Genomic DNA, 14,286 nt, shown 5'->3' with positions numbered 1-14,286 from the left:
ACGCGCGGGGTTAAAATTTCACCTCACAACATAGCCTATGACGCTCTCGGGGCCCAGACGTGTGACTGTGCAAAATTTTGTGGCTGTAGCTGCGACGGGTGCAGATGCCAATCTCGGACATACACACATAATTGAGAATGACATAAGGAAGGGATTGCCCACACCTGTCCATGAAATAGCCTTGGAGTCAATTGTCCAATTACTTTTGGTCCCTTTAAAAACAGGGTGGCACATGTTAAGGAGCTGAAACTCCTAAACCCTTCATCCAATTTTAATGTGGATACCCTCAAATGAAAGCTGAAAATCTGAACTTCAACTGCATCTGAATTGTTTTGTTTAAAATTCATTGTGGTAATGTCTAGAACCAAAATTAGAAAAATGTTGTCTCTGTCCAAATATAGATGGACCTAACTGTACATACATACAAATGACAGAAAAAACTGACGGCACATCTAGAACTGGTCTGAATAGGTGCATACCAAAAAGCAGCTTACATATCAAATAAGGAAATGGTTGCACTCAATTACATTAAGGCATATCAAATATGAAATATGTGAAATACGAATAGCATAATGGCTTTTGTAATCTAGAGAAACATATGAGATACTTAGCACATTTTGTGCTAAGTATCTCATATGTTTTTCTAGATTAGAAAAGCCATTATGCTATTCACATTTCACATATTTCATATTGGATATGCCTTAATGCAATTGAGTGCAACCATTTCCTTATTTGATATGTACATAAATACAAATATACACACATTCAGCTTTATATATTAGATGAGCCCCCACATAGCCTCATATATACAGAATAAGTACCCCACACAGCCTCCTATATACAGGATGAACCATTATATAGCCTCTTATATACAGGATGAGCCCTTACATAGCCTCCTATATACAGTATGGGCACTCACATAGCATTGTACATACAGTATAAGCCCCACATAGCCTCCCATATACAGGATGATCCCCCTGTATAGCCTCCTATGTACAGGATGAGCCCTCACGTAGCCTGCTATATACAGCATGAGCCCTCACATAGCTTCCTATACATGGGAGGAGCCCTTACATAGTATCCTATATACAGGAGGAGTCCTCACATAGCCACCTATATACAGGCAAACATTCCATACAGAATGAGCTCTCACATAGCCTCCTATATATACAGGATGAACCCCTGTATAGCCTCCTATATATACAGGATGATCCCCTGTATAGCTTCCTATATACAGGAGTAGTCCTCACATAGCCTCCTATCTACAGGCAAACATCCCATACAGGATGAGCCCCCACATAACCCCCTATATACAGGAGGAACCCTCACATAGCCTCCTATATACAGGATGAGCATTCACATATCCTCCTATATACAGGCAAACATCCCATACAGGATGAGCCCTCACATAGCCTCCTATATACAGGATGAGCCCTCACAGACTCCTATATACAGGATGAGCCCTCACATAGCCTCCTATATATGGGATGAGCCCTCACATAGCCTCCTATATATGGGATGAGCCCTCACATAGCCTCCTATATACGGGATGAGCCCTCACATAGCCTCCTATATACGGGATGAGCCCTCACATAGCCTCCTATATATGAGATGAGCCCTCACATAGCCTCCTATATACGGGATGAGCCCTCACATAGCCTCCTATATACGGGATGAGCCCTCACATAGCCTCCTATATATACAGGATGATCCCCTGTATAGCTTCCTATATACAGGAGTAGTCCTCACATAGCCTCCTATCTACAGGCAAACATCCCATACAGGATGAGCCCACACATAACCCTCTATATACAGGAGGAACCCTCACATAGCCATACAGGCAAACATCCCATACAGGATGAGCCCTCACATAGCCTCCTATATACGGGATGAGCCCTCACATAGCCTCCTATATACGGGATGAGCCCTCACATAGCCTCCTATATACGGGATGAGCCCTCACATAGCCTCCTATATACGGGATGAGCCCTCACATAGCCTCCTATATACGGGATGAGCCCTCACATAGCCTCCTATATACGGGATGAGCCCTCACATAGCCTCCTATATACGGGATGAGCCCTCACATAGCCTCCTATATACGGGATGAGCCCTCACGTAGCCTCCTATATACGGGATGAGCCCTCACGTAGCCTCCTATATACGGGATGAGCCCTCACATAGCCTCCTATATATACGGGATGAACCCCTGTATAGCCTCCTATATATACAGGATGATCCCCTGTATAGCTTCCTACATACAGGAGTAGTCCTCACATAGCCTCCTATCTACAGGCAAACATCCCATACAGGATGAGCCCCCACATAACCCTCTATATACAGGAGGAACCCTCACATAGCCTCCTATATACAGGATGAGCATTCACATATCCTCCTATATACAGGCAAACATCCCATACAGGATGATACCTCACATAGCCTCCTATATGCAGGATGAGCCCTCACATAGCCTCCTATATGCGGGATGAGCCCTCACAGACTCCTATATACAGGATGATACCTCACATAGCCTCCTATATGCAGGATGAGCCCTCACATAGCCTCCTATATATGGGATGACCCCTCACATAGCCTCCTATATACGGGATGAGCCCTCACATAGCCTCCTATATACGGGATGAGCCCTCACATAGCCTCCTATATACAGGATGAGCCCTCACATAGCCTCCTATATACGGGATGAGCCCTCACATAGCCTCCTATATATACAAGATGAACCCCTGTATAGCCTCCTATATATACAGGATGATCCCCTGTATAGCTTCCTATATACAGGAGTAGTCCTCACATAGCCTCCTATCTACAGGCAAACATCCCATACAGGATGAGCCCCCACATAACCCTCTATATACAGGAGGAACCCTCACATAGCCATACAGGCAAACATCCCATACAGGATGAGCCCTCACATAGCCTCCTATATACGGGATGAGCCCTCACATAGCCTCCTATATACGGGATGAGCCCTCACATAGCCTCCTATATACGGGATGAGCCCTCACATAGCCTCCTATATACGGGATGAGCCCTCACATAGCCTCCTATATACGGGATGAGCCCTCACATAGCCTCCTATATACGGGATGAGCCCTCACATAGCCTCCTATATACGGGATGAGCCCTCACATAGCCTCCTATATACGGGATGAGCCCTCACATAGCCTCCTATATACGGGATGAGCCCTCACATAGCCTCCTATATATACAGGATGAACCCCTGTATAGCCTCCTATATATACAGGATGAGCCCTCACAGACTCCTATATACAGGATGATACCTCACATAGCCTCCTATATGCGGGATGAGCCCTCACATAGCCTCCTATATGCGGGATGAGCCCTAACATAGCCTCCTATATATACAGGATGAACCCCTGTATAGCCTCCTATATATACAGGATGAGCCCTCACAGACTCCTATATACAGGATGATACCTCACATAGCCTCCTATATGCGGGATGAGCCCTCACATAGCCTCCTATATGCGGGATGAGCCCTCACATAGCCTCCTATATGCGGGATGAGCCCTCACATAGCCTCCTATATATACAGGATGAACCCCTGTATAGCCTCCTATATATACAGGATGATCCCCTGTATAGCTTCCTACATACAGGAGTAGTCCTCACATAGCCTCCTATCTACAGGCAAACATCCCATACAGGATGAGCCCCCACATAACCCTCTATATACAGGAGGAACCCTCACATAGCCTCCTATATACAGGATGAGCATTCACATATCCTCCTATATACAGGCAAACATCCCATACAGGATGATACCTCACATAGCCTCCTATATGCAGGATGAGCCCTCACATAGACTCCTATATACGGGATGAGCCCTCACATAGCCTCCTATATACGGGATGAGCCCTCACATAGCCTCCTATATACGGGATGAGCCCTCACATAGCCTCCTATATACGGGATGAGCCCTCAAATAGCCTCCTATATGCGGGATGAGCCCTCACATAGCCTCCTATATGCGGGATGAGCCCTCACATAGCCTCCTATATACGGGATGAGCCCTCACATAGCCTCCTATATATGGGATGAGCCCTCACATAGCCTCCTATATATACAGGATGAACCCCTGTATAGCCTCCTATATATGCAGGATGAGCCCTCACAGACTCCTATATACAGGATGATACCTCACATAGCCTCCTATATGCGGGATGAGCCCTCACATAGCCTCCTATATGCGGGATGAGCCCTCACATAGCCTCCTATATGCGGGATGAGCCCTCACATAGCCTCCTATATATACAGGATGAACCCCTGTATAGCCTCCTATATATACAGGATGATCCCCTGTATAGCTTCCTATATACAGGAGTAGTCCTCACATAGCCTCCTATCTACAGGCAAACATCCCATACAGGATGAGCCCCCACATAACCCTCTATATACAGGAGGAACCCTCACATAGCCTCCTATATACAGGATGGGCCCTCACATAGCCTCCTATATACAGGCAAACATCCCATACAGGATGAGCCCTCACATAGCCTCCTATATACGGGATGAGCCCTCACATAGCCTCCTATATACGGGATGAGCCCTCACATAGCCTCCTATATACGGGATGATCCCTCACATAGCCTCCTATATACAGGATGAGCATTCACATATATAGAGGCAAACATCCCATACAGGATGAGCCCTCACATAGCCTCCTATATACAGGATGAGCCCTCACATAGCTTCCTACATACAGGATGAGCCCTCACATAGCCTCCTATATACAGGATGAGCCCTCACATAGCCTCCTATATACAGGATGAGCCCTCACATAGCCTCCTATATACAGGATGAGCCCTCACAGACTCCTATATACGGGATGATACCTCACATAGCCTCCTATATACGGATGAGCCCTCACATAGCCTCCTATATACGGGATGAGCCCTCACATAGCCTCCTATATACAGGATGAGCCCTCACATAGCCTCCTATATACGGAATGAGCCCTCACATAGCCTCCTATATGCAGGTTGAGCCCTCACATAGCCTCCTATATACAGGATGATACCTCACATAGCCTCCTATATGCAGGATGAGCCCTCACATAGCCTCCTATATGCAGGATGAGCCCTCACATAGCCTCCTATATACGGGATGATCCCTCACATAGCCTCCTATATTTACAGGATGAACCCCTGTATAGCCTCCTATATATACAGGATGAGCCCTCACAGACTCTATATACAGGATGATACCTCACATAGCCTCCTATATGCAGGATGAGCCCTCACATAGCCTCCTATATACGGGATGAGCCCTCACATAGCCTCCTATATACGGGATGAGCCCTCACATAGCCTCCTATATACGGGATGAGCCCTCACATAGCCTCCTATATGCGGGATGAGCCCTCACATAGCCTCCTATATGCAGGATGAGCCCTCACATAGCCTCCTATATACAGGATGAGCCCTCACATAGCCTCCTATATACGGGATGAGCCCTCACATAGCCTCCTATATATACAGGATGAACCCCTGTATAGCCTCCTATATATACAGGATGATCCCCTGTATAGCTTCCTATATACAGGAGTAGTCCTCACATAGCCTCCTATCTACATGCAAACATCCCATACAGGATGAGCCCCCACATAACCCTCTATATACAGGAGGAACCCTCACATAGCCTCCTATATACAGGATGAGCCCTCACATAGCCTCCTATATACAGGCAAACATCCCATACAGGATGAGCCCTCACATAGCCTCATATATACGGGATGAGCCCTCACATAGCCTCCTATATACGGGATGAGCCCTCACATAGCCTCCTATATACGGGATGAGCCCTCACATAGCCTCCTATATACGGGATGAGCCCTCACATAGCCTCCTATATACGGGATGAGCCCTCACATAGCCTCCTATATACGGGATGAGCCCTCACATAGCCTCCTATATATGGGATGAGCCCTCACATAGCCTCCTATATATACAGGATGATCCCCTGTATAGCTTCCTATATACAGGAGTAGTCCTCACATAGCCTCCTATCTACAGGCAAACATCCCATACAGGATGAGCCCCCACATAATATACAGGAGGAACCCTCACATAGCCTCCTATATACAGGATGAGCATTCACATATATAGAGGCAAACATCCCATACAGGATGAGCCCTCACATAGCCTCCTATATACAGGATGAGCCCTCAAATAGCCTCCTATATACAGGATGAGCCCTCAAATAGCCTCCTATATACAGGATGATACCTCACATAGCCTCCTATATACGGATGAACCCTCACATAGCCTCCTATATACGGGATGAGCCCTCACATAGCCTCCTATATACAGGATGAGCCCTCACATAGCCTCCTATATACGGGATGAGCCCTCACATAGCCTCCTATATGCAGGATGAGCCCTCACATAGCCTCCTATATGCAGGATGAGCCCTCACATAGCCTCCTATATGCAGGATGAGCCCTCACATAGCCTCCTATATACGGGATGAGCCCTCACATAGCCTCCTATATACGGGATGAGCCCTCACATAGCCTCCTATATACGGGATGAGCCCTCACATAGCCTCCTATATACGGGATGAGCCCTCACATAGCCTCCTATATACGGGATGAGCCCTCACATAGCCTCCTATATATACAGGATGAGCCCTCAAATAGCCTCCTATATACAGGATGAGCCCTCAAATAGCCTCCTATATACAGGATGATACCTCACATAGCCTCCTATATACGGATGAACCCTCACATAGCCTCCTATATACGGGATGAGCCCTCACATAGCCTCCTATATACAGGATGAGCCCTCACATAGCCTCCTATATACGGGATGAGCCCTCACATAGCCTCCTATATGCAGGATGAGCCCTCACATAGCCTCCTATATGCAGGATGAGCCCTCACATAGCCTCCTATATGCAGGATGAGCCCTCACATAGCCTCCTATATACGGGATGAGCCCTCACATAGCCTCCTATATACGGGATGAGCCCTCACATAGCCTCCTATATACGGGATGAGCCCTCACATAGCCTCCTATATACGGGATGAGCCCTCACATAGCCTCCTATATACGGGATGAGCCCTCACATAGCCTCCTATATACGGGATGAGCCCTCACATAGCCTCCTATATACGGGATGAACCCCTGTATAGCCTCCTATATATACAGGATGATCCCCTGTATAGCTTCCTATTTACAGGAGTAGTTCTTACATAGCCTCCTATCTACAGGCAAACATCCCATACTAGGATGAGCCCCCACATAACCCTCTATATACAGGAGGAACCCTCACATATCCTCCTATATACAGGCAAACATCCCATACAGGATGAGCCCTCACATAGCCTCCTATATACAGGATGAGCCCTCACATAGCCTCCTATATACAGGATGAGCCCTCAAATAGCCTCCTATATACAGGATGAGCCCTCACAGACTCCTATATACAGGATGATACCTCACATAGCCTCTTATATGCAGGATGAGCCCTCACAGACTCCTATATATAGGATGAGCCCTCACATAGCTTTTTATATACGGGATGAGCCCTCACATAGCTGCCTATATACAGGCAAACATCCCATACACATATTTAAAAAAAAAAAACAATACTAACCTTTGTTCCCGTTCCCCTGGGGCTCCAGTCCGGTCCCCGGGACTCTGCTTATTGTGGCCAGAGCGTACATGCATCGCGCCGATGCAGGCTGACAATGTCATTGTGTCGGCATGTCACAGAAGAGGCGATGGAAGATGCCCTGAAGCTGAGCTGTCATTTAGTATTGCCGGCAGCAGATCTCCAGATAAGCTTCCTGCCCAAAGATGTGCGCCACCGATGGTGACTCAGAAAACATTTATAATGGGGGAAATATGGCCCTGGGCACTACCACGGGACCCAGGCGATAAGCCGAGATTGCCCTCATTATAATCCACCTACACCCCCACCCCCTCCCATCACCTATATGTTCTGAAAGCATGTACCTGATACGCATGTAAGACTACCACCCAGCATTTATTATGGGTTTCCTTTATGCAGTGTTGTGGTACATTGTAATGTTATGGAAAGAAAAGATGTCGTTTCACGAAAGTAATCCATCCAGTATAAAATTTTTAATACTTTATTACTCCAGTCACATAGAGAAAAAAAATAAAAGAATCACACCTTAGTTTCGGCATTTCAAGCTAGATATCTCTCTTAAGGGTATTCTCTTGTTACATAAAGACTTATCCATGTAATTAATTCATTTTCGTTATTAATTAAGATAAATTGTCAGATTACAGTAGTAGTGGTCCGACACCAGGTACCCCCACCAATCAGCAGTAACTAACTGTCGTGGCTGCTAGCTGAACTACAAAAGTTAGGGTCCGTCCCAGTTGGGTACACCTTGTCGCAGTGGGATGGCTTTTTACCCCTTTTTATCAAAATAGTGTCAACTACTGTAAGTATGCTATTTACTTACACTATTGCTATTTATTTGCTTACTGCAGAATATTTACTCTTTTTTTTTTATCTTAGGTCTTCAATGTTGATCGGAGCATCATTGCACAGCTTCTCGCGGTATGTAGCGGCCGCTGCTGGGTACTTGAGAACAGGAGCTGATCTACAGCAGCCGCTGTATACTGACTGGAGCTGTGCAGCTCAGCTATGTACACTGTCAACAATTGGAAGCTGCCACAGCTTTTAACCTCTGATCGGTGGCAGAGCAGAGTGTAGAACCCCCCACCAATCTGATATTAGGATGTGACTATAGGACCCCTTTAATCATAACATGCCTTTCAATGCCCATACTCATAAATATTCGGATTAGGGGATCACAGTCGGTTACATAAATCTTCTCTATAACAGTATATATTTGTACTTCTCTGCCGTACTAGTATGCTCATCATACTTTGTCCCCGTGCGCCTTCTGATCCTCAGACTGTACAATCTGGGCCCATTTGTCAATTATGTGATACAAATGTAAAAGTTGTTCAGCCAAGTCCACTTATTCCTGTTTTGCAGTGGGCTCTCTACTGAATGTGAAATTAAGTGAATCAGACTCTGGAAAACACGTGGCCATCACTGAACTCCCGGGAGATATTCTTATTGTTCCTCAGGCCACGCTTGGAGGAAAGTCAAAGGGCCGCTGCATGCAGTACCATTCAAATGCAGGCAAGGAGCAGGGCATGGAGTTGTATGAACTTTTCATCGCCCAGTGCCAGAAGGAACTAGAGGCTCATGCTCAGTGGTTGGAGTCCAGGGCTGTGCTACGCTATGGGACCTATGGAAACAGACAGGTGTTGACGCTTGACACTAATGGACCTTATACACACTTGCTGGAATTCTGAACGCAATACAAAATTTTCAGCCTTTTTCTATTTAGGACACTTTTGTAACTAGAGGATTTATGGTTATGAATCAAATACATAATGAAATAAATCTAACTTATTTTCCAGGGATCTAACATACCTAAAGTCTGCTGTGAATTATAATGATCCTATATATGGGATTCCTACCAGTGATAGAATGAGCTGCATCACCAGGCTCAGCCACGCTGGTAATATGTAGCGCTCAGCCATGCTGGTACATGTGGCTCTCAGCCACGCTGGTACATGTAGCGCTCAGCCATGCTGGTACATGTGGCTCTCAGCCACGCTGGTACATGTAGTGGACAGCCACACTGGTACATACAGCGCTCATCACACTGGTACATGTAGCGCTCAGCCACGCTGGTACATGCAGCACTCAGCCACACTGGTACATATTTATTCATTTATTATGCATTGCTTATATAGCGTTATCATATTCCACAGCACTTTACATACACTGCTCAAAAAAATAAAGGGAACACTTAAACAACAGAATATAACTCCAAGTAAATCCTGGATGAGCTGCACTACCTGAGCCACTTGTGTGGGTTGTAGAGTCCGGCTCATGCTACCATGAGTGTGAAAAAACATCAGCCAGAAAGCATTGGTACTGAGATGTGGTCTGTGGTCCCCACCTGCAGAAGCACTCCTTTACTGAGTGTGTCTTTATAATTGCCAATAATTTCCATCTGTTGTCTATTCCATTTGCACAACAGCATGTGAAATTGATTGTCAATCCGTGTTGCTTCCTAAGTGGACAGTTTGATTTCACAGAAGTTTGATTTACTTGGAGTTATATTCTGTTGTTTAAGTGTTCCCTTATTTTTTGAGCAGTGTTCATTATAACTCCTGTCCTCAATGGAGCTCACAATCTAGATTCTCTATCAATTTGTCTATGGAGTGTGGGAGGAAACCCACGCAAACACGGGAGGACATACAAACTCCTTGCAGATCTTGTCCTTAGTTGGTTGAATTCCTTTTGTTCATTCCTAAAATGGAACTTCCAAACATTAATGTGAGGTTAGCGTTAAGACCCTCATGCAGGTTAGACCACAGGTGGGTAAATAATAATTTTCCTGAGGGGCCACAAGAGAAACTGTGACTGTTGCGGATGGCCGAACTAATAGGCTGAAATTAATTTGGCTCAATATTAATATTAACATATTAATTATAACTATTTTATATTAGTTGTATGACTTAATATTGAGCAGAATTAAGTATGCTGACATCCCTCTATGTACCATTTGAGCCCTCACACAGCCCCTTCTATATACTGTAAGAGCCACGACACAACCCCCCATATACAGAATAAGCCCCACAAAGCCTCTCTACATACAACATGAGCCCCACATAACCTCCCCATGTACATGACAAGATCCCTATAGCCTCTCCATATCCAGCAGGTGACCCCCCCCCATAGTCGCCTCATGTCCAGTAGGAGACACCCTTAGCCTCCCCATGTCCAGTAGTAGACCCTTATAGCCTCCCTATGTCCAGCAGTAGACCCCCATAGCTGCCTCATGTCCAGTAGGAGACTGCCATAGCCAGCCTCCCATGTCCAGTAGGAGTCCCCCATAGCCTCCACATGTCCAAGCAAACATCCCATACACGTAAAAAAAACACCACATACTCACCTCGCTCCAGTTCCTCCCACGCCCTGCTCCTGTCTCCGATGCACTGACTCTCCGCAGTGCACAGCTGACACGGTGAAATTATGTCATCACATCAGCTGTTTTACATGCTGGTGGAAGAAGGAGTCGGTGTCCCCTCCTCCACCAATTCATTCACCGTAGATGCAGACAACCGAGATAACAAGCAGTCGGGCGGGGGAGTGCACGGTGCAGCCTATGAGCTACTATTTTCAGCACCTCGATTGTCTCGGGCCACATCCGTCCCTCTGAGTGTTCAAGTCCGGCACACGGGCCTCATTTTTCCCAGTTCTGTATTAGCCTATCAACAGCCGAACCCGACAATATTGACAGGCTGAGCCAACAATCTAATGTTTATGGGAGCTTCTCGACTCTTCCCACACAGATGATAACAGGGATGGAAGGATCTGACATGATTGTAGACTGAACATGGTGAGATAAGAGTTGGAGAGCACCGGAGTGCTCCACAGAGAGAGTCGCAAGAGAGTTGCTGGACGAAAGAACAGATAGACCGTCGTTCTGCCAATATCAATCTATTGTTTACGGGGCCTATTGGCTGTGAGGGAGAAAATGTTTATTATGGGCTAAATTACATTGAGAAATTATACAAGTACAACTGAACGTCAGTCGCCCAAAAAAGTCGGATAAGGAGAGCAGAATGGTAACGTCCTGTCCTCCTTTCTTCTACAGTTGGTCTCTAGTTACATTTTATGTTTGCATAAGGTTTTTATACCTAGGTTGTAAACCTCTAGTGCTGACATTTTCCTTTCTTATCTAATTTTGCCCTTTATTGACCTGTAGTACAGTTAAATGTCACATGAGTTCTGCCTATTATTTCTTATCTGCTACAGCTTACATCTCCGCATTGCAGCGTTGGAGGCATCTGGAGTTGGAAAAAAGTGAGATACAATTAATTTAAGAAAAATTTAAAATGTTAACATTCTAAAACTTAAATTCCTATACCCACAACATTCTTCTGATTGAAGGTGATGTACTCTCATCATTTTTTGAAGACACCGTACTCACTAGACTGAAGAGGAAAGCTAGGGGAAATTAGAATAGTTGTCAGCAAAACCAAACAATGTTTACAGGAAACAACCTTTAATAAAGTAATTACGTAAAAAAAAATAAAAGTGATTAGTATAACAATTACATTAATGTGTGTGTGGACATAGGGAGGCTATAAGGGTCTACTACTGTGTGTGTAAAAAAATAAAAGTGATTAGTATAACAATTACATTAATGTGTGTGTTTCTTTTGATCTACCCTAATTTTATACAGAGGAGTGATGAATTCCAAATTTAATTTTATTAAATGTTTGCATACATCTTAGGCTATGTGCACACGCTGCGGTTTTTGCTGCGGATCCGCTGCGGTTTTGGCCGCTGCGAATCTGCAGCAGTTCTGCAGACAGTGTACAGTACCTTGTAAGTCTATGGGATTTACAATCTGCTGTGCACATGCTGCGGATTTTTAACTGCGGAAAAGCTGCGGTTTTGAATCCGCAGAAAGCAATGACATGTCACTTCTTTTCTGCGGATTCTGCTGCAGTTTACCATCTCCTCCATTGTAGAGGTGATAAACCGCAGGCCAATCCGCAGGTAAAACCGCAGGTCATTTGACCTGCGGTTCCGCAGATACAAATCCGCAGACCAATCCGCAGTGTGTGCACATAGCCTTTGTGCTTACAGAGACGGCTACATTTTTTATTTGTAGATATATTCAAATGAATATTAAATATCTAAAAATATAAATGTGTATGTATACAAGTATGGTCTAATGATATAAATATGTGTGTGTATATATATATATGTGTATGTGTGCATATATATATGTACTATGCAAAAGTTTTAGGCCAGTGTGGATGATTTGCTGCAAAGTAAGAATGATTTAAAAAAAAAATGGAAGTTCTAATAGTTTATTTTTAACAATTAACAAAATGAAATGTGAAGGAACAGAAGAGAAATCTAAATCGAATCAATATTTTGTTTGACCGCCTTTTGTCTTCAAAACAGCATCAGTTCTTCTAGGTACTTGTTCTTGGACACAGTAATTGAAGGAGCTCGGCAGCAGGTTGCTCCAAACATATTGGAGAACTAACCTCAGATCTTCTGTGGATATGCCTTTCCAAGTGATCCCACACAGCCTGGATGATGTTGGGATCAGGGCTCTATGAGGGTTGAATCATCTCTTCCAGCACTCATTGTTAATAGCATTGGGTGGATGTTTGGGATTGTTGTTCTGTTGCAGAATTAATTTGGAGCCGATCAGACGCCTCCATGATGGTATATCATGATGGATAAGTATCTGCCTGTATTTCTCAGCCTGGATATGTGTTTTCGGTCATTGTCCTGTTGTAACACAAATAATTGTCCCACTAAACATAAACCAGATGGGATGGCATGAGGTTGTGCAATACTGTGGTGGCCATGCTGGGTAAATGTGCTTTTATTTTGCAATAAATCACCAGCAAAAGTCCCCTACATCATGTTGCAGAATGATCTAGCTTAACTAGTGTGCAATAAAACGAACATTTTTGTGCATTCTAGCCAAATGTGTGTTGGAGTACCTCTTTCTCCGTTGCATCTCCAACAAAGGGGAGAAATGGAACTGTTCATTCTATTTAGGGTGTCCGGAGTTCTGTACCATCTTGAAATGATTTTATAGTTTAGTTCTGTTCTGGTTAAATATCTAAAGTTCATAAAGAAAAAAGTCCTTAACATAGATATACTACCGTTCAAAAGTTTAGGTCACCCAGACAATTTTGTGTTTTCCGTGAAAACTCATACTTTTATTAATCAATTGAGTTGACAAATGAATTTAAAATCGAGTCCAGACATTGATAAGGTTCGAAAAAAAGATTTTTTATTTGAAATAATAATTTTCTCCTTCAAACTTTGCTTTCGTCAAAGAATGCTCCCTTTTGCAGCTATTACAGAATTGCAGACCTTTGGCATTCTAGCAGTTAATTTGCTGAGGTAATCTGGAGAAATTTCACCCCATGCTTCCAGAAGTCCCTCCCACAAGTTGGTTTGGCTTGATGGGCACCTTCTGCGTACCATACGGTCAAGCTGCTCCCACAACAGCTCAATGGGGTTGAGATCTGGTGACTGCGCTGGCCACTCCATTATAGATAGAATACCAGCTGCCTGCTTCTTCCCTACATAGTTCTTGCATAATTTGGAGGTGTGCTTTCGGTCATTGTCCTGTTGTAGAATGAAATTGGCTCCAATCAAGCGCTGTCCACAGGGTATGACATGGCGTTGCAA

The 14,286-nt window shown here is 44.6% G+C and overlaps 1 protein-coding gene across 1 annotated transcript in view; it reads left to right on the top strand.

Moving 5' to 3' along the window:
• The window catches only part of DTD2 (D-aminoacyl-tRNA deacylase 2), a 36,018-nt gene extending 23,764 nt beyond the window's left edge, over positions 1-12,254 (top strand). The window contains exon 4 of the mRNA XM_073577837.1: positions 9,022-12,254. Within this exon, the coding sequence (XP_073433938.1) occupies positions 9,022-9,347 (326 nt within the window). The 3' untranslated portion in view covers positions 9,348-12,254. The remainder of the gene's footprint in view (positions 1-9,021) is intronic.
• The last annotated feature ends 2,032 nt before the right edge of the window (positions 12,255-14,286 follow it).

This window comes from Dendrobates tinctorius, unplaced genomic scaffold (genome assembly GCF_039654945.1).
Source record: "Dendrobates tinctorius isolate UK_male_01 unplaced genomic scaffold, ASM3965494v1 ptg000057l, whole genome shotgun sequence".
NCBI classification, from domain to species: domain Eukaryota; kingdom Metazoa; phylum Chordata; class Amphibia; order Anura; family Dendrobatidae; genus Dendrobates; species Dendrobates tinctorius.
This window is presented reverse-complemented; position numbering and strand designations above follow the sequence as displayed.